The sequence below is a fragment of the Martes martes genome (assembly GCF_963455335.1).
Source record: "Martes martes genome assembly, chromosome: 7".
Lineage (NCBI taxonomy): Eukaryota > Metazoa > Chordata > Mammalia > Carnivora > Mustelidae > Martes > Martes martes.
In genome coordinates, this window is record NC_137894.1 from 85,207,195 (window position 1) to 85,234,403 (window position 27,209).

The 27,209-nt window shown below is 32.7% G+C and overlaps 1 protein-coding gene across 1 annotated transcript in view; it reads left to right on the plus strand.

Moving 5' to 3' along the window:
* Nucleotides 1–447: 447 nt before the first annotated feature.
* MIPOL1 (mirror-image polydactyly 1) overlaps nucleotides 448–27,209 on the plus strand; it is a 273,459-nt gene continuing 246,697 nt past the window's right edge. The window contains exons 1-5 of the mRNA XM_080809163.1: nucleotides 448–586; nucleotides 1,167–1,245; nucleotides 19,737–19,956; nucleotides 21,562–21,697; nucleotides 23,043–23,148. Coding sequence (XP_080665289.1) covers nucleotides 1,227–1,245; nucleotides 19,737–19,956; nucleotides 21,562–21,697; nucleotides 23,043–23,148 — 481 coding nt within the window. The 5' untranslated portion in view covers nucleotides 448–586; nucleotides 1,167–1,226. The remainder of the gene's footprint in view (nucleotides 587–1,166; nucleotides 1,246–19,736; nucleotides 19,957–21,561; nucleotides 21,698–23,042; nucleotides 23,149–27,209) is intronic.

The following is a 27,209-nucleotide window of genomic DNA, read 5'->3' on the forward strand; positions in this document are numbered from 1 at the left end:
CTAAATCATTTCAATCATTTAATTACACCTGAGGAGCTGAACTATAATTGCTTGCTTCCAACTAGGATCTGATATGGCTTGAGCAGTATTAATTTGGTGTTTACTTTTCTGAGTGCTAAAAGCATTAAAATGATTGTGCAATGGGATTACATTTTACTAATTGCTGGCATTCATTAGCTGGGTAAATGATGAGGAAGAGTGACTGTATATTGCAGAGGGATAAAATTATGGTTTTAAATAGTATATTACTAAGCACATTAAGGCCTGTAAGACATGTTTTAAAATACTCCAGAGGTTATTAAAGACTGTATTTTCTACATGTCTTGCTATATGAATCTCTTATTAAAAGACTGCAATTATTATTAACCTTTTTGGGCAATATGTAGGGAAATGGCTTCATTGACTGGGACATATTTCTTTGATATTAATAACTTCCTATATTTTCAGCTAATCCAAAAGTAAATGAGGAACTTAGAAAAAGATTGCCAACTCCAGATCAACATATTTAGAGAAAATTGGAAAAGGTGAAGCTTACTACAGCTTTATTTGAGGACTTTTTAAAAGAACGCAGAGTTCTAGCTGTGAGGTAAATCAAATTTTATTCTCCTTAAAAAGCATGCCAAGAAAAAAAAAACCCTTGCGTAGCTTTTGTCACGTTTATTATGAAAGCAAATGCAAGACAAATATCAATAATTCCATAAGAATAATAGTCATTATGTTTAAAAAAAATTCAAATAGTAGTCTTAAATTATTTTTACAAGTATAAAATGTTTTATTTCAAAATATACATTGTAAATTTAAATCAATAAATTTGAAATTTTGGTATGAAGTTTATGACATGTAGAGTATACATTTTATTTTTCTTAAATTGTTGGAGTTAGAAAAAACTCAAGCTAGATAAAATAAATGGTTCTCTAACCAAAGGAGCAAGAATGTCTAGAAGCTTAACCTGAACTGTATTTACTAAAATGTAAGTGTGAAAGAAAGAACGTTTCTCTGAGAAAAAAGATTTAATTTCACCTGTTGAAATATACAGTTAATAGTCCCATTATAAATGTTTTAGAAAACCATTTATCCTATAAATTCTCTGTTAAACAAAGGTAAGGTTTAGGTGTGTTCTGATATATTGTTTTAAGTTTATTTATCTAGAGTTGGCTTTATTTTAGCTTCAAATCTTGGAGCAAAAACCAGAGACATTGCCAGAGCAAACAAGAACAGAAGTACAAATGGAGGACTGGTCAAAAGGTAAGGACTTTTAAGGTATTAATACCAAACCCCAGGTGTTGTGCGAGTTCAAGGCACTGAATGAAGTGTGTTTGTTCTAACCAATATATTAGACAGAGGCAGACAAGCGCGCGTGCGTGCACACACACACACACACACATACAAAGAAGGAGGCATATACAAAGAGACCCACATACTGTAAAAGAGACACAAAGAAAAACACACAGAGAAAGGGAAACACACAGAGGAAGAGATACTGAGAGAGAAAGAGGGAAACAGAGACGCAGGGAGAGAGAAAGAAACACACATACACACAAAGTGATGGAGAGAGGAGATTGAGAGAATGACTGATAGAGAGATGCATACAGAGGGCCATACTCAGAGAAAGAAACACAAACAAAGAGAGACATAGACACAGAGAGGGAGATACAAAAGTCAAAGAGGGAGGCACAGACACACACGTGCAAGCACAAACACAAGGATACACACACACTGAGATGCACAGAGGAAGACAGCAGAGTAAAAGAACGCAGTAGAAAAAGAGACATACAGTGAGAGAGACGGGAAAACACACATACACACACAGAAAGACAGACACACAGTGAAAGAAGATAGAAGATGCACACAGATAGGAAGAGACACATATATGTGGAGAGAGACAGCTGCACTTAGAGAAACAGAGCAGGACACGTTCGGATACAGAGACATGTGGAGATAGGTGCGCACTGAAAAATGCACTCAGAAAGAGACACCCAAAGAGAGATGGACTCAGGGAGCCTGAGGTAGAGCCAGCAGAGACATGCAGAGATGTGCAGATGGAGACAGAGAAAGACCCTCCCAGACAGAGACAGAGAGAGACGTGAAGACAGAATCCCAGACAAGAAGAGAGACAGAAGATGCAAAGGCAAGGGGAGAGAACAGCCAGAGATGGAAACACAGTTTAAAAGACACACAGACTGAGAGATGGTCTGAAAAGCAGAAAGAGATGATAGATAGACAGACAGACGGAAGACGGACAGACACACACATAGGTAAGCAGGGCAGGCTGGTAAGGCACAGCTGTCTCCCTAAAGAGCAATGTACAGAGAGCCATAAAGAGAGAGGTTTAAAAAATGTTAGGGTTTTTTTTTTTTTAAATTTTAGGTTTTTTAACTGAGATCTCTTGTAGTAAAATATTGCAAATCTGGAATCCCTAGGAAATGAATCATTCTGAGTATAGTGTTGCATGTAGTTGAAGACTTAAAGCTCTGTGTACATTGTTTTTATTTCCTCTTAATTTTCTATTAAAAAATTAGATTATTACTGAAACATTGCATACAATCTCTCCTTTTTTTGATTCCCCCCTCCCCTAACAGGGGTCTTCTTCTACCATGTATCAACCACACAGTTACCTTTTTTAGAAGGTTAAAGGCCATTTTGGGATACTATTCTATTACCATTTTATTATATACGTTAATAGTTACATATTCCTTTGAATTATAGGAAGGTGCTCTGCTTTCTGAGTATAATTTTTTCTGATTTCTGCACTTGTTTTTGATTTCCACACTTAAAAATTTTTTTTGCAGTTTCTGCCTACCATTAACAAACTTTCTCTAGACTGCTTGTTATGATTTTAGAATCCAGGTAACTGATTGAATTGCATACAAAGTAATAACAAGTAATATCTGGGTGAGGTAGTTATAGGTATTTAATTCAAAGTTTATGGTTTTAGTGAATGGGCTTTATGACACTTAATTTCCATCTGCTTTCTTTATATTCAAGTTTGTGCTGGTGTGAAGCAGGGAACTAATTTTTTGTAGCTGTTTTTATTCATTTATGCAAATAAACAAGAAACATTCTTCTTTTCAAGGGCTCAAAGCAGTTTTACTCAATTTATGTACAATAATAAGGAAAGAGGAAGTAAATAATGATGCCCCTGTTATTTATGTTCCCTATTCAGAGGTCACATTGCTGTGGAAGTCATGTTGTTCACATTATAGACAAAAGGTTCTCTACGGAACGAAAGGAATTATTTTTACTATATCTAAAGCTACAGACTGTGGAGGGAATACTTCTCATAAGTGTAGAATAACCAGGAAAGAAGTTAAGGAAGGGAACTGCTAAAGCTGTAGGACACCTACAGAAAGGAAGGTTTTAGGGCTAAAAACACAGATTCATAAATAGTTTGCAGAAGGCACAGACCACAATAGACGTGACTGAAACATCATTAAGAAAATTTGCATTTTTATAGGTTTTTTTTTACGTCAGAAAAAGGAATAAGGCATTCCTTTATATATAGGCCTATTAATGAAACATTATTGAGGAATAAAATTAAATAGGTAAATGTAATATCTTTTGAATTTTGTGATATAATTGATATATTTAAAATCTCACATGGTCATTGCCTTGACATTAAGATTCACAGGAGTTATCATAAAGCACAGATTGCTTCAAAGCTGTTTCTTAAACTGGTATTCATAGTCTGCTTCAGTAATTAGTTATTTTATTCAATATTATTTTACTTGTTTTTTTTTTTTAAGAAATGGAGCCAACTAAAAACTTGTATTACACAGATATGTCTTTGTGTTACCTTATACATTTTATTATAAGGAGTGCTACAGTAGCTCTTCTTTTCCTAGCTCTATTGTAGAAACATTGCTGAAATATTTGAAGTGCCAGTTGATGCGGTATATAATGTGAACACATGAAACAGTTTACTGTTTTTGTCACTATTGACAGTTTAGAAAATGTAAAGCTGTAGTTGATAGGTAGAATGGGTGAGGGCATCTACAGAACGTGTCCAGGTTTCCTGAAGAGTTGTTTTTACTCTAAGTGGAGGATGTTTGGTGTTGTTGGAAGCAACATGGGAGTGAATCAGCATGTGTTGCCAAGTGGGCATTGGTAACATCTTCTGGTTTCTGAAGAAATAAATGATGTCTTGCCCTTTTGTGAAAACTTTCTGTTTGTCAGGGTTTTTCTTGTTTTTGCTTTTTCAGGAAAAAAAAAATGGAATGTTAAAATCAAAGGATGTATGTAAAGTTTGCCCCCTAGAGTGAGTTGTTAGGTGATTTTTTTGATTGGTTGTTGCGCCCTTTTAAGCATTTACTTATTTATTTACTTAACTACGTTAGAAAAAAGGCACGAGGGTCAGAGTCTCTGTAATTTTTTGGAATAGTATGATAAATTTCTGGATGTTTCTTATTAAATTTTGTTGGTTTTTATTAAGTTAGCAGACACATGGTTTAGTTGCTTATTTATAGTGCACAACAGTCCACGGAAAATAGCTTACATATTTATAAACAAACTTGTCTGCCATAAGTATACGTATCTATAATAATATAGGGAAAAATGACATCTGGACGCCATTTAAATTTAGAATATGGTGAAACTTATTTAAATTTAAAACCTTTAGGGGTCAGTGTTCCCTAAGAAAGGTTAAAAAAGGTTACTGTGCCTACCCAAATTAAATATTAAGTCTACTGTATTTTAAATATTTCTTACCAAATGAAGGCAAGAAATGGTAAGAATCATATAGCTTGAAGAAACTTCAGACAAAAACCTTTGAATTTTACAAGTTTCTTCAATATGATTTTTAGGTTTACTATTTTAGGTAATTGTATTTAATATGTAGTTTATGCATAGAGTAGTTATTTTTACTTATATGTATTATCTCAATTTAGATATGAATCATGTGTTTCTAAACAATTTTCTTTTAAGCTTACAAAGCGAACATGATTCTAAATTGTTGTACTCATTTGAAACTTGAGATTAAAAAGCCACTGCTAGAAGTGCTTCGAGTCCTTTCATATTGTAGTTTACTGGAGGCCAGCAAATTTTTAAAAATCTTAACTTACTGAATTTAAGTAAAAAGCAACTGTCCTCTTTACTTTAGAATTAGGCTAACAATTATCTTTTATATCCATGATTCTGATGGTTTCTCTCCTAAGCAAAATAAATAAGTAAAACCCAGCAAAAGGTAACTTGTCAGTGATTTGTTAGTTTCTTATTGAGTCACAATACTGTTTATTTTTGCTTGGCATTTGGAACCTGTGTGTCACCATCAGCCTCTTTTATTATTGGTTCATCTATCTTTCTGTCTTTTCACAAAGTATGTATTCTTTTTACCTTTTGTCCATCTGCTGTTCTGTAATTGAATTATACTAAAACTATTGCGTGATTTGTAAGTATTTTATAAAGGGAGACATCTTTAGAAAAACTATAGAAGAACATCTAGCATGATTTTAAATGTCTGATCATTGTGACTTAAATATGAGTGTAGAATCTCATATCATTTTCATAAACTTTCTTTTTAAAAGAGAGAAGAAGAAAATGGTGAGTTGCATAGAATGGCCATCCATTTCTACCAGCAAAATAGCTGGTAGGAAAAAAAAAAAGAGAGATTCCTAGGCAATATGATTAGACACTATTTGAAATTCAGAGTTTTAACATCTAGATAATTAATCATTCCCTGTTAAATTACAGAACTTGAATTATATTTAATAATTGGCTTTCTATTAAGTAATGGCATAATGGCACACTTAAAAAGTATTACATGTTTTTGTTTGTTTCATAGCAGAGGTAAATTTTATGGAGAACCAGTGTGTTTAATAATTTCAGTAAAATGTTAAAGTAGAAGGAACACAAGTTTTGGAGCTAGACAGACCTGGGTTTCAGGTTTTTGATCTTCCACTTACTACCTCCTGGATTTGAGCAAAAATTTCATAATTTTAAGCCTGAGTTTTCCTGTGTATGGAATAGGGAGATGATTCCTTTAGGACTGTTTTGGAAATTAGGGATTATGTATGTAAAAGCCCTACTACAACACCTGAAAAAGATGAATTTATATAATCTGTATTTCACGTACCAGAATGATTATTTTCACTGGTGTGATGGTGATGGTTTTTTACAGATGCTTAAAAAAAAAAAAAAAAGATTGATAACATACTTAACAGGACCTAAATAATTGGTGGTAATTGTTTTCATTGTTATTCTACCCAGCTGTCAAAGGTAGGTCTATTAAAAAATTTCAGAACTATTAAGAAACAGAAACAACGGTATTTGAAATGGTTATTATTAGTTTTATAAAAATATTCTTTTCAAATATGATGTCCACAATACCACTAGAAACTTGATTTTTCAAAGTAGCATAGCTTGTATTGGTATGTTTATATTTGTTAGAATAGAATATAAAATCAGTAATCTTCATTTAGGGTTGAGTCTAATTTTGTCTCTATTGAAATCCAAATTGCAATAAAAATCTTCAGACTAGTGGCACCACACAATGTACCTTCCATTTCCTTTTGGCAAGTGTGAATTTAAGAATGCATTTTTTATTTTCCGTATGCCATAGAAGGGTTAAAAAAGAACATGTTCTTGGTCTGATTAAATTTATTACTTAACTCTATAGGACCTAAGGTAGTAGAGTGTGGTAGCTTCTCACACATGACCATCTAGAATATTTGGAAGAGTGGTTTTAGGACATCTGACAGCTGGTCAACAAGGATTGATTCATTTACAGAGGAAATGCTAAGGCTACTCTTAAAAGAATGATTGAGGCTCTACCCTTTCATAAAAAAAATAAATTTCTCTTATTTTAAATAACTTTATTTAAATAAATGCGGTTCTTTGTGTCTTTATTTTTAAGTTTGATACGAATGATTCCATTAACTACTATTGGCCTCAGTTGGAAAACGGAATGAAAAAAAAAATGTTTACAAGAGCAACTTAAGTTTTCTAACTGGTTATAAGGTTATGTACGGTGTTTTGAGATTCACTGTTTCTGATATGAATAATTCACATTTGTGAATTTATGCAGTAAGTTATATTTTTTTTCCTTTAGTTTTTTGCAGTTTTTAAATAGACTTTATTTTGTAGAGGAGTTTTAGGTTCGCAACAAAATTGAGAGGAAAATGCAGAGTTCCCACTATACCCCCTACTCCTTAATCCCTCTACCCCCCAACACACACAAACACACACACACACACACACAACCTTTCCCACCATCAACATCCCCACTGTAGTGGAACATTTGCTACAATTGAACCTACCTATAAATTCTGAATAAGGGAAAAAATTTACAGGATAGTAGAAGTCTCACCTTTTGTTTTGTTTTGTTTTGTTTTGATTCAAGTGTTTTAAATCAGTTCAGGCAATACTCTTCATGTGGAATTCTCATTACACCTTTGGTCCTTCATCTTTAAAAATGATAATTATTAAGGTTAAGCACAACAAGTGGTAAATTTCTTTTTTTTAATTAGTTTCATTCTCCCCCATTATTTCTGTACTATTGGTATGATCCTCTCTTTGTACAACTTGTAACTATTTCTTTGATTTAAGGAAATCCAACTCTACTTTTATGTGTAAGTACTATCAGATTTATTTGTGGCCATGAAAATATGAATTTTTTTTGAAATAGAAAAAAAACCCTGAATTTTTCGAAAGTTTTTTACTTTGTTTTAAATTCTCCATCCTTAAGATTCTGAGGTCTTTGATAAAAATCCTCATTGATTTCTGGTTATGACCCTTTCATGCTAAAGGACTTTTTGGAACACATAGTTACAACACGTATCTTAATACAATGTTATTGAATCTTTAATTTTTTTTTTAGAAATTAAGATTTTAGCTTATCGTATTTAAGATAACCATTGTGGTCTTCCTAGTGGCTGTATTTTTCACCTTTAGTGTGATCATTATAAAGTCCTGGGTGTACATTGGCATTTTGTTGATTTTGGAGATCTGAATCAATACACATTGGTGTATAGACTGAAATTATAGCCATTTACACAGTCGGTCCAGGTTGACTGGCTATTTATAGAGTAGCACTGATGTGACTACATTTACTTACTAGTTTTGGTTATCAATAAATCTGGTAATTGAATAAAAAATTGGGGGGGTCACTAAATACGACAACTGTGTGTGTGTGTGTGTGTGTAATTCAGAACAACCTAACATATAGGACATTATTATCTTTTGGGGAGTAGTTTCAGATGCAGGTTTTCTTTGTGTTTTTGCCTTTTGTGTTTTTTGTTTTTTCTCAGGGAATATGAAAAGTAAACAACAAATCAGGCCACAAAATTTTGAAATTTCATAGTCTAAACGACTGAATTAAAAATATTCTAATTTGTAGCTTTGGGGTAAATTCAATAATTCTTTGCCAAAGAGTAAAACTGTGCTGATAAGATGTAAATTAAAAGTAATTATTTTTTAAAAATCCTATTTGACTTTCATTTTTAATTTTTGAGAGTCTAGTCTTCACATATGGAAACTTTCTGGTACTTTAGAATCAAGATGCTGCTAATGGGTGAAAAATTAAAGGTGATCATTTCATGTTGATAAAATTATACTTGTTAAATAGATACAGAATATATTAGTTTTTGCTAATTAAGCATTTTTAAAATTAAAATTAAATTCTCTTTTTTAATGCCGTTTCACTGGCTGTACCTAGGATAATTTGACATATGCCAAAACACAGTAATGTTTATTGATTTTGAGCGATTTTAGTATAGAAATATAATAATTGAGCGCATGCACATTATTAGAGCTTAGAGTTGAGGCCTCTGGCTGGCCGATGAACTGGGAAGTGTAGGTAGTGTGCTACCTACTGTCCCGTCTTTCGCTAACTCCGCAAGGGTCTCTGGCCTAATGAGTAGAGTTTGATAGTAATTCTTGCTACAAGTATTAAAAATAAATAAATAAATAAATAAATAAATAAATAAAAATAAATTAAGCAAGATACAGCTGATTTCTTTCTTCAATATCTTTTTTATTTCTCCCCCCATTCAAAATTTTCAGATTAATATTGATCAGATTAGGATAGGTAGGTTTTATTAAGCATTAATTTTCTTGAACCAACAATACATATTAGGGGAAATATGGTAGGAAAGATAGAACAAACACATAATCTTTAAGGATTCAGGCTTGTGTATAAGCATTTGGAATATGGAGTATAGAGTATTCTGGATTCTTTCCACAGATTAATGAATCTATGGAAAGAATTCCTATTTTAAGTAGATTAGATATTTTTGAATTGTTGTTTAAAAATCAAATGTTGCAAATTTGGAGTCACTGAAGCCTTTTACACAATCTTTTTTAAGTGTGTAAAGTTAAGTAATGATTTCATTTTAGCAAATCTGTTTCCTTTTAGAAATCTCCAGTGTCCATATATTGTAGTCAACCAGTATAGAGTATAGACCAGGACAAGGCTGCATTAGTCCAGGTAAGAAGACCAAAGATAAAACAAAAATTTTCATTAAAAAGCCAATACTTGATCTCCTGAGAATGCAGTAGAGACTTCCTCTGCATTTTTAATAGGCTATTTGCTCTCTAAGATGTTCTGTATTGGTCTTTTATTAGTTTTTTGTTTTTTTTTTTTTGAAGTCTCTTCTTCCTTAAGTCATTTGAAACGAAAATATAATTTTTTTTTTTTTTTTTACTTTTCTCGAGGCTTTTTTTTTTTGCCTTAGATATTTAGTGCTTTTTTTTTTTTTTTTTAAGTTACAAATGTTAACTCTGGTATGGGGCTGATGACACCACAGTATAACTGACTAACAGGGCACTACTACAGTAGTCATGGTTGACTGATGAAATGGGAGTCCCCTACCTTTTCCTTTTATGCTTTTGGTTTTTTTTTTTTTCCTGGAGAAACAAATGGTAAATTTGAATAAAACACACATCATTTGCATAGAAAGTTATGTAATGATGCCATATAGAGTATAATGATTTCCTAAAACCTTGTATTTAAAGTAACCTGAATTACAATGAGAGATAAACAGAATATTTACCCATCCCTTATGAGCTGCTGCTGATATGTAAATTTATTCTTCTACTTTGCACAAATATACTTTTGAGCTACTGCTTAAACACTTTGAGGTCCTTAGTCAAACAGTTTTAATGATGCCTCCAATATTATGAAAGTGTGACATTTGATGAATGTCTCATATAGTTTTGATATCTGGGCACATGTCAACAAAAAAAATTGAACATTGGTTTGTCATGCAACACCTAGATAATTTATAATTTTACTGTTTATATCCATCTTGACATTTTTTATCTGCCAAAGGCAGGTTTCATTTGGAATCTTAATCTGAGATTTATTTGGTGGATCTGGAAATCATAGCTAGGGTTCCCACAGGAAATGGTCCATCTACCAACAGATTAAATGGCAGTCCTGCAGTTGTTAGGGGAGCTCTGCATTTAACACACATGCATACTCATTCAGTCAGCACTGTGGAGAAAAATTAAAGTAGTAACCCAGGTTTAGGAACAATGTAGCTAAAAAGTCCCATATTTGCTGAATGACAAAGGGTTATATAGCAGCATTTCATTTTATTATTCGTGCTTGAATTTCTTGTTTGCTCTGTTGAGTCTGCTGACGAATACTAATAAACGCCTGCAACAATCCAGACGAGAGATGCCTGGCAACAAAGCTATGCGGTGGACCTCCCTGATCTTCTCCAGTTCACAACCTGACCTTTTGAAAAATTGGCTGGGCTAAGCTGCAGAATTTGGGTGTAATGGTTATTGTTAACTCCAGCTTTAGGATTTATTAATTTGTGTGATCAAGACTTACCTATACTTCAAAGTTTCAAAAGACCAAACACAATCATCCATCCATTAGAACTAACATTGTGTTTCAGTGATTTCCACTTAGTGTCTGATGGGTGATTCTTCTATTTTGTTTTTCAAGTCTAAAAATGCTCTTAAATAAAATGAAAGGCACAAGTGAAGAAAATCTGTTTTGGTTATTGGAAAAGTTAGCATCTGTAAGTGTTTTATGAAATTGTTGAATTCATGGACAGTAGATCTGTGTTCATACTTAACAAACAAAAACTAGGTAATTATGAAACCTATTTTACTTGCAGTTGTGGAAATTTAAGACTTAACCTAGTTCGTTCATATTTTTTATTGCTTTATATAAATTATTTTTATAACACAAATTTAGAAAGACCGAAAGGGTTAGAAATGTATAGTAGGTAGCCAAATAATTCATATCACTGAGGCAAAAAAGGAATAAAGACCACTCGTGTTAGTTAATAAAATTTTAGGACAGTTTTCACAATTATGTCAACCTAGATAGTATTTGCAGTGGTTTCAATAAGATGATACAAGTTTTACAGAGCTTTAATTTATGTGATATGTTCGTAAGTTAATTAGGTAGCCTAAGCTTTAGGAGATTACACTATTATACTGTGTTCATGGTTTTCATACAGTGAAGGATGTTAAAATTTAGAATCTGAAACATTAAAATAGAACTTAGTTCTTACACAGAAATCTGATCTCTTCCCCAATAGAATGAATTTTGATGTGCTTTTGACTATTTGAACTTGATAAAACAAACACTTTTTAAAATTTGGTATAGCATCATCACTTAAAATAGCTTTTTCATAATAAAACAAATAACAAAATTCTAGTAAAATAATTTTCATGGTTAGCCAGTGGATAATTTGAAATATGATACACTAAGTCATCAGTTGTCTTAATCAAAGATGAAATAACCTCAACCTCACAACTTCTTTTTGATATGTTATTCTAAATATGCAACCACATATAGGAATATGAACGATGTAGCTCATTTTGAATGTTGAACCTTCATGTGCAAATGAATAAATTATGTGATATTGGCAGGTGTCGTGATTTTCCGACTTTATAAAACTTTGTAAACTCTTACTTCAAAATCCGATAGCTATATTGTGCCTCTGCCCCTGATATATTTTTGACTTCTCCTCATTATATATATTACACCCTTAATAGAACTACATAATACTTTGTATCTGTGCTTTCCAACATGGTAGCCACTGGCTGTGTGTGGCTATGAGCACTTGAAATGTGAGCAGTGTTTATGTAGACCAATGAAAATGAAAGTTATACTTCTTTTTACTTCTTATTGCTGTTCAAGCCAAATTATATTAAAACCTGAGAGAGTATACAGTTTGACAGATTTGCATTTTTTAAGCCAGAGATCCAGAAGTTATCTAATTTCTTGTGACTCCCAAGTTAGAATTTCTGAAGGATAACTGCCTGTGCACTACTAGCTATAGTCCTGATTATATCTAATATTGTGCCAATATAGTGAATGCTTAAGTTATGTTGAAGAAACAGGCTATTTAAATTTCTTATTTTTTTAAAAATGTATGTTTAACCCACTACTTTTTTTTTAAGGATTTTATTCATTTATTTGACAGACAAAGATCACAAGTAGGCAGAGAAGCAGGCAGAGAGAGAAGAGGAAGCAGGCTCCCTGCTGAGCAGAGAGCCCGACTCGGGGCTCGATCCCAGGAGCCTGGGATCATGACCTGAGCCGAAGGCAGAGGCTTTAACCCACTGAGCCACCCAGGAGCCCAAATTTCTTATTTTCTTGCTATGGGATTGAATCTACAGAATATACTGTTAAATTTTCTTTCTGTATAATTAATTTTCTTTCAGGATCTTTTCCTAGTGTCAGGATTTCTAAATTTCAAAGTCCTATTACTTCTGTAACTTACTGGTTTTATAATCTGCTATGTGCTTTGTTAAATCATTACGTGTTAACTACCAGTTTTTTTTTTTTTTAAGATTTTATTTATTTATTTGACAGAGATCACAAGTAGGCGGAAAGGTAGGCAGAGAAAGAGGGGGAAGCAGGCTCCCTGCTGAGCAGAGTCCAATGCGGGGCTCGATCCCAGAACCCTGGGATCATGACCTGAGCCAAAGGCAGAGGCTTTAACCCACTGAGCCACCCAGGTGCCCCTACAAGTTTTAACCTCATTAAATATTTTCTCTATTGTATATTTCTCATTGAATGAGCTAGCATCGTATTTATTTTTATATCCATGTCTTTGGATATTTTAATAAGAAATTTTAAATTATATTTTATTTATTCTCTTTATATTTTAATTTAAAAATGTTTTGCTTAAAAAAAAAAAGACTTTTGCTTTTAGCCAAGCAGAATTTTGCAGATAATAATAGCTAACATTTATTGAGTGTGTACTCTGTGCTGACACTTTTCCAAGAGATTATATAATTTAAATAATTTAATCCTTGTAACAACCTTTTGAGATAGGTGCTGTTATTATATACTTTTATTGGTAGGGAAGTTAATGAGGTTAAGTAATTTGCTAAAGGTTATACAGCCATGTGGTGGAGCCAGAATTCAAACCCTGCCGTTTGTCTTTAGCTCATGCACTGTGGTTTTGCTTGGAAGATCTAAATACACCAGTGTTCTACTTGGAAGGTCTGACCTTTTCTCTTGTACGCACTCATAGTAGGTGAGACCACTCTGATATGGCCCAATTTTCTGATATCTTTTTCTTTTATGTTTGGCAGGGAGCAGGGAAGCGCTTGTATGCATCTGTGTGGAAAACTAACCCTTCTCTGCATAAAAAAGGAAACAGCATTATTTAGTAAAGGAAATAAATAGTATTTGTATACACACACACAGATAACCTACATTTAACTTACTTAAGGGATTGGTAGAAGTTATTTGGAGCCACTAACTGATACTTTTGTTCTGATTATGTTGAAACTAATGTTCACTTAGAGAAATCCTTAACCATTGAAAAAAGACAACATCTTTTGTTTAAAATATGGGACTACCATAGTAATTACATCATCACATCAATTTTACAGTCTTATTCAGTAGCAAAAAAAGTGTCATGTCATTTTGATGTTGTTACATATTGTAATGGACCATATACAGAAGAAAGAAGCAATAAGCATGAGATTTTTGTTCTTTTTAAATTTATAAAATCACATGCTATAGTATAAGTAATCATCTGTCCTCTCCAAAAAAAGTGTTTAAAGAAGTGGTGACCAATTATGTGAGCAAGCATCAGAGAGCACATTAGCAGATTGCCTCCTTTATGGTTCATGTCAGGTATAAATTTCCCTAAGTAGCACCTGCATCTGAAGGTGCAAGAGATCCATTTATTTGAATATACTTGCCTATAATATTTCTATTGCCCTTTTTCTTTTCTATCCCTGAGCTCTCAGGTAGCTGGCATGTTGCTATTCTGAGTAACCCTGGTAAGATCCCTAGAGACAATTCTAGCTCAACCACTCTGAAGAAACAGCTCTGTAAACAGTATTGACCCCCCCAGGGGACCATCAAATCCGTTTACACAGATACCAGTTGTCACAAACTATTTACAAAGCCAGACAGAACAGAATTTCCCAGCCTTTAAGAATCCCTATTTGATTCTAGCCACCTCCTCACTTCTGTGTAGTAGTTGGGAAATAACAGTTATTTTTGGCCATGAGTCATGATTTGTTGAATAGCATCAGTTTAACTGAGTGTATTATACATTAACTAATGTACAGTTGTCTGGAGAATTGAACTCAAGGGGGATCTTAGAGATTTCTTTCCTAGGATAGGAAATGGTATAATATTGTCAATTTTTTTAGACTAAGGAATTGAGAATTTAATAGCAATGCTAGCATTGAGAGAGTTGACAATACTGATACCTCCAGAAATAAAGAAAATTTGTTAGATCGTGAAAATCATCCATTGGAAACAGCATGAAAGTCACTGGAGTGACACAAGGTCTTCAAACATATGTTGCAGTTAGCCGAGGCACATGTATTAACATTCCCCCCAAATCTTTATGAAATCCACCCATTTTGCCCAGATGAATAAACTGTCTCTGACAAACAATAGCAATTTGAGGAATACCTAGTAGTAATCCTCTGTAACATAATTTTCAAATGGCCATAGGATAAGTTTATATGGTAGTGACATTAATAGCAAAAATTAGGAAATATATTTGGTTTGAAGTGGTCATATTCTCATGTCCAGTAATACAGTTTGCTCACAGAAGGGCAAATAAAGTAAATAAAGGAATTGATAGTAGTTATAAAAATTCCCTGTCGATTAACTCTTAGTAAAGAAAGACTTCAGCATCTTATGAAGTATGAAGAAGATATTGGAGAAATATATTTAAATAGTATTAATTATGTTCATAACGATGGAACAGTTAACAAGGACATTGATTAAACGCTGAAGCAGATTGCTAAAGAAGGTTATAGAGTTTCCATTTTAAACCATGTGGACGAGAGGAATTAATAGGATAATTTTAGTTTTAAGCTTTCATCTGCCCAGAGATAAGAGTTTGAATCAGAAGTGAATATGTTTTTTCTTTTAAACATTTATCTAATTGACTGTTGTGCAGAACAGACCTATAACTTCCCTTTTTTTGCACTGTATTGCCTTAGATACTTATATTTCTATATGCAGTGCCTTTATATGCATCACCCTCAGGTGATGGGGCAATCCAAATAGCTCAACTGAAGCTTTTAGTAGCGTCACCCCCTTATCACTTCGTAATGAATGGTCTTTCTTCTGGGCTGGAGAGTTTAGGGAAAACAACTGAAGACTGAGGTGGAGTCAGTAAGTGCTATCATCTTCTCTTGATTGGAGACAGTACTAACTCAGAAACTGAATTTAAATCAGGCTTTGAAAAAGGTAAAGAAAACTTGGCAAAATGCAATATGGTATAGCAGTTTCTTAAAATCTGACTTGAAAAGTCAAAAGTACATCATGCCTGTAAGTTACTCTCAGGTGTTATGGAAAAAAGTACATGTGTAGATAGGCAGGTAGGTAGATTTGGAGAGAATGAATAATAAAGCAAATGTGGTAAAATGTTAACATCTGGAGAATCTGGGTGCCTTCATCCAGTATATAGGAATTCTTTGTACTGTTTGTGCAACTTTTTTATAAGACTGAAATTATTTCAAAGTAAATAGATTAAAAAAAAATGACTTACCTACAGTCATTTCCTATCAGCTCTCACCTGTCTCTGTCTTCAACACGTTCATGCAGTCAGTGAAGTCTGGACTCTCATTTCTCCTTTCTTTTCTTGCCTTTTTTTCTGAATGATTTCCGTGTCTTAATAGGTGACACTTTTAGTACCCTGATTCCTTGTTTTTTTTCTTCAAGTACCTTCACCATCAATCTGTTTCATTAATCCATTACCAGATGAGCCACATCTTTAGAAATTTTTACTCCCTCACTATAATATCTTGTCATTTCAAGAAAGACATACAAGAAATGTTTGTGTTTTTCCAAAAGCTATTCCTTCTCTGTACCCATGCTTCCCCCCCCCCCCCGTTCTCTTATTCTTACAGTCTGTCAACTTTTTCTTTATATCATCTAACTCGAACCCTTTGGTGGTTGATTGCTTTCCACATCCCTACTTGTCTTTTATTATAACAAATGTCTTTGTGAAATCTTCCCAGAGTCTTCTAGTTGAGCATCACTATATCTAGCACGTTTTATATTTGGTCTCTATAACTCTAGTATAGTCCTTTTATATTGTATTCAAATCATTAGACCAGTTTGCCTTCCTCACTGTACTATAGAGTCCTTGAAGGGAGAGTCATTCCCACTTGTCTTTGTTTTTCCCAGTACTTTCATCCAGCATATCACATTGGAGGTTTTCCATGGATTATTAAATTAATGAATAAATAGATTAATTAGAGGGGTCAAATTTTCTATACAGAGGTTGAATTTTGATATAGGATAATGCAACATGGTAGAGTAGAAAAGCATTGAGAGAGGATTTAAGCAACATTTACTATGATAGTTGGTCAAAAACATAGACGAAAGGAAAATTTTATAAATCAGCCTTGTTACCTTAAAGTAAAATTAAATTCTTAGTAGGAGAGTATAGATACTAATTTGCAGAGGACGCTCCAAATGTAAACAGTTACAGTTGGGAATCTAAAAGCTTTTAGTACAGAGCAGATTAGAAAGATCTAGAATTAATCAGAGCCAAGTCACACAGTATGGGGTTCTTCAAAAATATCAAACATTTAGACTTCAAATCCAGAAGTACATTAGGACTTGCTAAGTTTATTTCAATAATACTGTAAGGGATTATAATTACTATAATCCAGGAGGGTTCTGTAAAGAGTCCTTTTATTGGGAAGGTCACACATCTGCTCTGAGTTTGAGGAAGATTGGACAGTTCCAGGTGAAAAGGCGCTGATTTACCAAGAGCTCAGCAGATCATAAAACTTGACATCCGATAAGCTGAAGTAAGGAAGAGTGCTATAAATATAGTAAGCAGATAGCAAGTATAGATACCAGGGAGGGAGTAGAGTAAACACTAGGAGGTTAGAAATAAAAAACTGAAAGCAGAAAGATGCTGAACTAGATCCAGAAATACAGAGGTAAAAATACGGGACAAGATGTGTGTAGTGGTAAGATAATGGTAATGTACGTGATGGAAGACAGATCAGAGAGTCAAGACTTAAGATTCTGAAGCAGTTGGCAAGGTATTGTCATGAAACACTGGGGACTTTTTATAGCTGCAAGTGCTCCATGGCTCATGTTTTTACCTTTTGGGGAATCTTTGTACCTCATAAACTGGAGAATAATATAGGCATTAATAGTACTTTCTGATATATTCCTGGGCACAAGTTTTGTTATTTTGATATTGCTATCAGTAACTACTTTTAATTCTCTTACATTTTAGTTACGGTTGATCCTTGAACAATCTGGGAGTTAGGGGCATCAACCCTAGGTCAAAAATTCACATATAACTGTTGACTCCCCCAAAATGTAACTACTAAATAGCGCAGAAGCCTTACCAGTAATATAGTCGATTAACATGTATTTTGCATGTTATATGCATTCTTATAATAAAGTAAGCTAGGGAAAGAGAATGTTGCTGAGAAAATAAGAGAAAATATCTTTACAGTACTTTACTGTACTTACCAAAAAAAATTCATGGGTAAATGGAACTGTGCAGTTCAGAGCCATGTGTTCAAGGGTCAACCATACTTTTAAAGTTACACGGTAGTGTTAGAAAGCATGGTTTATTGATGATATAGTGGTATTCTTTAATGTCCATTTATAAAATTCCCTAATTTAGATTTTGGAGGTTCCATTCTACTAATACCAGCCTCTTCTAGAAGAGTAGCGTGATGGGCGCCTGGGTGGCTCAGATGGTTAAACGTCTGCCTTCAGCTCAGGTCATGATCGCAGGGTCCTCGGATGAGTCCGCATCGGGCTCTCTGCTCAGCAGGGAGTCTGCTTTTCACTCCCTCTCTGCTCCCCCTGCTTGTGCTCTCTCACTCTCTTTGTCAAATAAATAAATAAAAATAAAATCTTTTTTTAAAAAAAGTAGCATGATGGATGTCTGAAGCACACGATGTAAGTATTTTGAAATGTCAAAAACCAACAAATAATCTTCAGATACCTGGAATTGTTAAAGAGTTCAAACCAAAACAATATGATGTTGAAATTTCATAGCTTACAATATATAATTATGATAGCACATTCTCCCTATTTGTTTACTCAAACAAAATGAAATTGAGAGGAATTTACTAAAAACAAGTGGTTTCTGATTTAGCTTCAGCCACCATGATCATGTCCAGGACTTGGAGTTTATAACTGGTCACACCTAATTTTAGCATATCTACATGCAAAGAATTTCTCCTTAAGGAATGAATACTTTGTGAAAGATCGCTTATTTATAAGTGCCCATATTTTGTTTTTATTCTAAAACTACTGTCCTCTGCTTTTCTTCTTAAAAGGATTTTAAGTTTGACAGGTTGGAAAAGGCATCATCAACAAACAGGTGAGATTCACCTGCTTTTTAAAGTTCAACCATTATTGATGCTGGAAATAATAAAGTATTTGTTACAATCAGTATTTGTCTGTTGGTGTGATTTACTGGTAAAGGAGTTTATTTTAGGTACTTGTGTGTGTGTGTCATTTACTTACAAAAATTTCACTAAATCATCAGATACATTTTTCCTTTGAAATAGCTATTATTTATTAGTTAAAGCTTAAAATAACTTTTATGAGATAGCCAGGCTTTACAAAATAGATTTTCTAATGTATAATATATATCTGATAAAAATGGGAGTTAAAAATAATGCCTATATTGTGTTAATTTTAATATTCTGATGATAAAAATAATAGCTAACATTTACTGATGTGCCAAACACTAGGCCAAGTACTTTGCATGTATTAACCCAGTTAATCATCAAAATAACTCAAGCAAAAGTGCTATTATGTTCTCATTTTACAAAAAAGAAACTTAGGCTTGGATGGGTAAGTAACTTGACCAAACTTATGCCCTTGGCAAAGCTGAAATTCTAACCCAGGTCTGATACCAGAGTTGCATGCACATTATCACTTCCCTATAATCATTAACTTATTGTATCCTATTTTTTGGAATCTAGAAAATACATCTAGAAAATAATGTTCCTGCACCCATGTTTCTCAGCTTTAATTTTATGCTGGAGTTATTTGGACACTCTTAGAGATCTTGATTTAATTAGTATAAGATGTGTTCTGGACTAAGAATTTCTAGAAACGCCTCAGGTTATTTCAACCTGCAGTCAAGGTTGTAAACCATTGCCCTGAGTACCTACCAGAAGTGGAAAAACCATACTGTACATGCTTAGCTGATTACATTAGGAGTAAGAATAGTAAGTACATGTTTAAAGCTATGAGAGCACCTATTTCCACAAAAATTTTCATTTGAATGATTTAATATGTAGCTATGGCATTTCACATATCATTTGTTTTTGTTTTGTTTTAAATACAGAGATAGCCCATAGTTATCTTGAACAAAAGTCTACAGGGAGAAATAAAAGTACAGAGTCAGATGAACTACCAGCTGTGAATTCCAAGGAAGGCATGCATCAGAAATCCAATGAATTAGTCAATGAAGACACCCATGAGGACACAGAACTGCCAGGGCAGAGATCAAGGAATTTCCCTTATCCAGGTGATGAGACAGCTGACTGCACAACTAAAAAATCCAAGTGAGTGCTGGCAGACTTAAATTTAGGAAATAAGATTGAGAGAACTATTTCTTCTTCCCTTCTTCCTTCCTCCATTCATCCCTCCCTTTCTTTTTGGCCTGGGCTAAATTGGACATATCATTAACTTACTGGAATTTGGGCAACCTACCGGAGTTTTCTACTGTTTTCTTTACATGGGTGTAGTGTGTGTAGCTTGCTAATTGAAAAAGCACAAGGTGAGTTTTAATGAAGGCAAAGTTGAATATTATTGCCTGTGTCCTTTCATTTTGGATCTGGAAATAACTGTTAAGATGACACAAAAGGGAAATTATTCATCAGAGCCCTAAACTGGCAGTTCTAGGACAAAATAAGCTCAAAGGTGTGTTTTGGTTCTGGTTAGCATGATTTATTGTTTAAGTGAATTTGAATGCTTCTAGAAAGGCCTTGTACTCTCTCCCATTTGTCTTCCTTATTATTTTCTTTTCTGCAGCTTTTAACATTCACCTTACCTACTTATCCCAGGCAGAAATTTGATTTTGTGACACCTGTGACTTTTAGCTCTATGGATTAAAGTATTTCGATAATTAGTCTTATATCTTGAAAATACTGCAGAATTATAAAAATTGCAATGACACTTATATATTCAGTCCAAACAAAATCTTATATATTTTAATAGTTTTGCATAAGAATAGCTAAATAAGTAAAATGATTATTTAAAAATTATTTAGTAGATATATTAATGAACATTAATATATACATATATATTAATGTGTTCCTACTTCTTGGCAAATAGTTATATCATTACTAAAGTGCAGATTTCGAATATACTTTTGGGGGATAAGAGTAGGGATGAATGAAGAAGTGATAAACTTTTTTTAACCACATGGGACAAATAGTAGAGATTGGGCTAAAACCGCAGTATGAAGTATCTAATGTAATTGCAACAGAAGAAATACATGGTAGGTAGCGCTGCAGTGACTGTCCCTGGCCTCACTGATTAACTTCTTAGAAACTCTAAGATTTAACTATGTTTACAACTTTAATATGATGCCTTCAAAAGCGATCCGTCTCTTTTCCCTTCCCTTCTTTATACTACATGCTAACAAGTCGATATTGTTCTCAAATAGCATCCAGAATGTCAAAAAAATTACTTACCATTAAATGTCACAGGAATAGGTTTTCATTTTTAATTTGTTTTGAGTTTAATAATGAAAAAATGATATTCTGTCAGCCGAATTGAAAACAAGTATGAATGTTGTTCCCATTTGCCAAAAAGTGAGATATGTTTCTAGAATCCTGACCAAAAGTCTAAATTGAATTATTCACAACCCTTAAAACCTGAATTCTTTAAGTGTACTGAACCATGAATTTCTGTAGAAGTTACTAAATGCTTTCCACAGATTTAGTTCTCTTAGTTGATAAATTAGAACCTCTGTAAAATTGATGTATTTATTCTTTTTGATCCATAGTATTGTCTTAACGGTGCATAGCAAGAGAAATTTAAAATTAAGTAACTTTACTTATTTTTTGTTAAATTTGCCTCCCTCACTTGCATTCTAAAATTTATAGATCCTGTATAGTAGAAATCATATGTATATATTGTTTAACAGTTTTTTTTTATTATAGCATCATGGAACATAGAGAAAATGATTTGCAGTGTGAATGTATGATCCCTTGTCAAGTTACTTCAGACTTAGATAAAGAGAAGAAAATAGCATTTCTTCTAAAAGAGTTGGACATTCTGAGAGCGAGCAATAAAAAGGTACAATATAGAAAGTCTGATAATTGTACAGTGTGCATTTAGCCGTTGACCTTCTAAGTTTGCTTTGTTGCCCATCATAATTCAGTTTCATGCTGTCCTTTCATCCTTTAATGGTAGAGTTCTATGCTGTTGCCATACCATGGCATCAGAGTATGACTGAGACAGTGGCTATGAAAAGCAATTTCTTTAATTTCCTCCCTGGCTGGCCTGTGATATCACTTCCTTTTTCATAAAACTATGGTACCTGGAGTAGGTACCTAAAAAGAAGATTCAAGTTTTATTGTAGTAAAAGTTTACTTCAGTATTATGGAAAGTGAGAAATACAATGTACTGATTGTGTGTTACTTAACTTTTTTTTCTTTTTTTATTAGTATCAGTGCCCTATATTTTACTTCAATAATACATGTAATTTAAAGTCATAAGTCTTGGCAATATTGTCACATTTCCTTGTGTTGTTGTGTACCATTGAATTTTCCAATCCAATCCAAAAATCATGTTTTATCTTTCTGGACTCTTTCTAGTTACATTTCTTTGAGCTTTAAATAATGTTATTAAATAATGTCCATATTTTATGCTTTCTGTTTTTTTAACCTCTGCATACCTCTACATAACTTTCTGATTTTAGTATTCTAGTTTTTTGACCTAATCATACTGAAGCGCGATGTTAGGAATATTGATCATGCCTGACAGAGAAGAACACAAATGACAAAAGCCAAGGGAGGAATTAAAAAAAAAACAAAACAGTTGAAGGGTTCCGTATGAAAGTAGGAGATATTTTCTGTATTTTCATTTAGCAATTATTTAATATGCCAGTTATAAATCAGGCACCAGTGCCAATTTAAATGGAATATGATGGGATAGCATTCTCAAAGGAGATTTGTTTCACATATTAAGATTATTATCTTAATTAATTTTGTTTCAAAATATTAGAATTGCTAAGAGAAGATGTAAAGCTGTGCTGTCCGTTATTTTATTAGAATAGTGCCTTCCAAGTATTTTGCTTTAAGACAAAAGAACAGATCAGATTGCTTTTTGCAGTAGTTATTTTTAATAATTATGTCATTCCTTCTTTAATTTCATTGGCCTGTACACGCACATACAAATTAAGTGTATATCAAAATGTTTTTATAATTTCTATATCACTATAGGTAATTATTACTTTATGAAATATCTTAAAATTTTAAATATTATGGGGTTCCCTCTCCCCCCACCCCAGAGTTATGTATTTAGGCAATTAAATGTAATATAGAAGGGCTTAGAAAAAAATAATTTCTACTTTGGGATTAATTATATTTTTGCAGGAAATTTATCAAATGAGAATCTGTGTTTTTTCAATGTGTTTTAGCTTCAAGAAAAATTGACTAAAGAAGATAAGGAACAGAGAAAACTAAAGCTTAAGCTGGAACTCCAGGAGAAAGCAACAGAAGCTCATATTGCTGAAAAGACAGCAGGTATAGTAGATGGTTATTAACATACAGTCTTAAGAATCATACACAAGGTTATTATATGAGGTGGCTTTGGTGAATACTTGCGTACTAGTTATTTGCCAAAGGAGGGGAGGCTCGGTCTTTTTTTTTTTTTTTTTTTTTTTTTGGCTGCATAGAAAATAGGTGGCTTTAACATCCTGGTACTGGTATTAGTGAGAGCTTTACCTGTATTCATACTGATTTGGGCATTAAATGCATTGTTAACACCATGTCAATCCAATCACAAAAAGGTTGTTTGTTTTGTTGGAAGGGCCTGAACAAACAAGGGGAAATAATGATTACCAGTGCCTCTACCTTTCAACCAGCAGTTCAAATACCACTTATTGTTTTAGCTCGTTGAGAGGAAATACTTCTGTTCTGTGTGAAGATAGTCATATATTCATTGCCAATGGAAACCTACATTTGATTCAAAAATCTGTTTTGTGCAATTAATAAATTTTCATCTGATGATGTGGATGATGATGGAGTTAGTATTTTCACTGAGAAGATTAAAATGAAAGGTTGCTAGAGTTTAAGATTATAAATGACTACCTTAAATATGTTTTGCAGTCTATCTTTACTCACAGTTATTTGCAAGGAGAAATTTTTTTTAATGTATCTGTGATATATTACAGATCAGATCAGATGATTGTCAATAGTCTGTTACTCTCTTCCTCACACTGTTTTATGTTAAGGATAGAAATCTCACAGTATAATAGAAATTAACATGCAGAGGCATTTTAAAGGTTATTTATTTTAGTGTTTTTGTATTAATTGGAATGATTTTAAGAAAAATTGTATTTCGTGATTAGTTTGAAGCTATAATCATATTTTATGAGCTACATTAAGCTGGTTGCATATATGGAAGAATCCTGGTATCTTAGGTAAGAGACATTCACTGGTAGAGCCTGTCTTTAGAATATCACTATGCAAAATACAACTAAACATCACTATGAAAATATAACCAAAATTACCATAAATAAACACTCGAGCTAAAATAACAAATGGTTGCTTTTCAGTTAATGTTCAAGAACCATGGATGTTTTGTTTCTTATTTAGTAGAGAAATATGAGGCTAATATATTTTAAGGAAAATTAACCATATGTTAAAAATGAATAATTCAGATATAAATTTGGAACAATTTGGAAGTGTTTTGGTTTTTTTATAATCAAATATGTATATACTAACTGCTAAGAAGGTATTATAAGAAGTACATTTGTTTGAAGGTGTTTGTGTCATAATACGACTTTGCATGCGTCTTACAGGAGTAATTCTATAAAATTTAGGCCAGTTAGGCCATTTCGCTGGTGAAAAGCATGGATTGTTATGTCTGCATAGATCATTTATGTGTTGGAGGGGAAAAGTCATTAAACAGTGTTATCTACTCTTAAAACTTCTGTATGATATAGCTAATCATCTACTTCAAATATTTACTTATTTGTATATATTTAAGACTTCCCTTTGACTAAATAGTATGAATCATGCATACATAAATTGGAAAGAATTTGATTGCTTTATGATTCTTGTTAATCACATATTTCTCATTAATGATACAATATTATTTTAGTAAATGTTTGAAAATGTTTAGTATTTTTTTGCAGCCTCCTAAATTGATGAAAATAGCAGTGCTATATAGTTTCTCTGGAACAAAGCAATCTAGTTAAAAGAGATACATCCAACCTCTTAGTTACAAAAATGACAAAAATGAAAATCCTCTGGAGGTTTTTTTAAGGATAAATTTTCAGTGTGTATCTTTTAAGTGCTTCAGTTCTACCTTTTAAAAAAGTTAAAAGATATTTTACTTATGGCATTAGAGAGAATCATCATTGTAATATGTCAAATTTTTTTTTTAAAGCTGAATTGCTTAAGAATTCCATTGGTTTGAAACTACAAGAAATTCATTAAGTGATTCTTGATAGACTCATGATTCTTTCATATTTTTTCATACATACAGTCTTAAATAGCTTATTTCCTACCCAACTGGTTATAAGTGCAGTCAAAAAGCAAAACACAGTTACAAAAACAACTATGTCAGTACCTTAATAGAAAGAGGGACATTATAGGAATATGATTACATGTGAAAAATGTTTTATTTAGTATCATATGGAAGGATAAAAATCCATATAACAACAAAGAAATCCACATAAATAGTAATGTTTGTTTCTATCATTTGCTAATTTTTATATTCAAAATAAAAAGTGTACTTAGTTAAGTATATTATAAATATGTACCACATTTATGTATTACAATATACTTAAGCAGAATATAAATGTTTAAAAAAATGAAGATATCCCACATTAAAAGAAATACATGCAAAAACATCTCTAAACTAAATATTGGAAATTGCAAATAAGATACAAAATGTATGTTCATAGATTTTTTCAAATAAAATACTAATTAAAATATGAGATACTCAAAGGAATTAGGAGCCATTTCTATATAAGAATATTCATATCAGTATTAGTTATGATAGCCAAAAGTTAAAATCAAACACTAAGAATGGTTAAATAAATTAAGATATGTTTATGCTGTCAGACATCATGCAGTAACTAAAAACCATTTCTGAGTAATTGGTGCAATGAGAAAATCTTCATAACAACATTAAGTGAAAAGTAGGGGAAAACTATAATTTAATTTTGTTAAATATATTTATACATGTGCGTTATATGAAACAAAAGGCAAATTTTGGTAGTATTAATGGATGTATTAATGTTTCAATAAATTAATTAATGTTTTCTACAATGATTGTGGATTAGATTTAGTAGTAGTACTATGATTAGAGATTAGTATTACTAATCACTAAAGATGTGATTTTTTTAAAAAGTTGCTTGCTTTCTAATCTAAAAATGACTCCTGTGATAGGTTTGATATATAAAGACCACATAAACCAAAGTTTTATGAAATCTAATATGATGGCTGTGATCAAATCTTGTCATTTTACCTATGCCATTTTTGTTGTCTTTCAGATTTTCTCATTTGTTTTTGTCTTTATGTGTATTATATATCTTATGTATATATTAGTCCATCTTTTCTTCCCACCTGATTGAATATAAGAATATGAATCTGGTGTTGTCGGGATGCTTGGGGTGGCTTGGTCGGTCAAGCGGTTAAGCGTCTGCCTTTGGCTCAGGTCATGATCCCAGGGTCCTGGGATTGAGTGTCACATTGGGCTCTCTGCTCAGTGGGAAGCCTACTTCTCCCTCTGCCTGCTGTTCACCCATTTGTGCTCTCTCTCTCTGCCTGACAAATAAAAAAAGTCTTTAAAAAAAAAAAAATCTGGTATAGTCAAAACCACATAAAACAAGGTGCCCAGTTGTCTGTAAGACACATTGAAATAATGGGAAATCCAAAAGCCTTGGAATCAAATTGACAGGTTCAAATCACAGCTTTGATACTTAATACCAGTTTTGTGCCTTTGGACAAGTTACTTACTAGCTTCATCAGGTTTACTTTCTCCCATGTAAGATGTAAATGTTAACTAATTTATCAGATAATTTTAAGGATTATAGATAATTTATAAAAGCACCTAATATATAACTGGTACTCAGTACGTTGTAGCTAATAGTAATACTGGTTATTTCTATCTTTATAAAATTCTTAAATCTTTAATAATAATCAGAAGTCATTGGAGCACCGGGTGTGGTGTATAAACAATGAATTCTGGAACACTGAAAAGAAATAAAATAAAATGAAAAAAATTTATAATAGAAAAAAATAAATAAAAGAAAATAAAGGAAAGAAAAGAAGTCATGAAAAGATTTTTTTTCTATGGCTTTTAATTAAAATACATTTTACTTAAATGTAAATCCAAAATAAAAGAAATGGGATACAAATGATTTGGGCTTTAATCTCATGTATACCTATAATAAACCTTCAGGCAGACTTTTAAAATAGTGTTAAGCCTGTTGCCTTTACTTCCCTGTTGGTTTTACATAATGTGAATACTGTCATTCTGATGTAATCCCAGGAGGGTTTGAAACTCAGTTGTTTCCTCTATTGTGATAAAATCTCAAATGGATGACCCTTTCACCCTCCTCTTCTTTTTT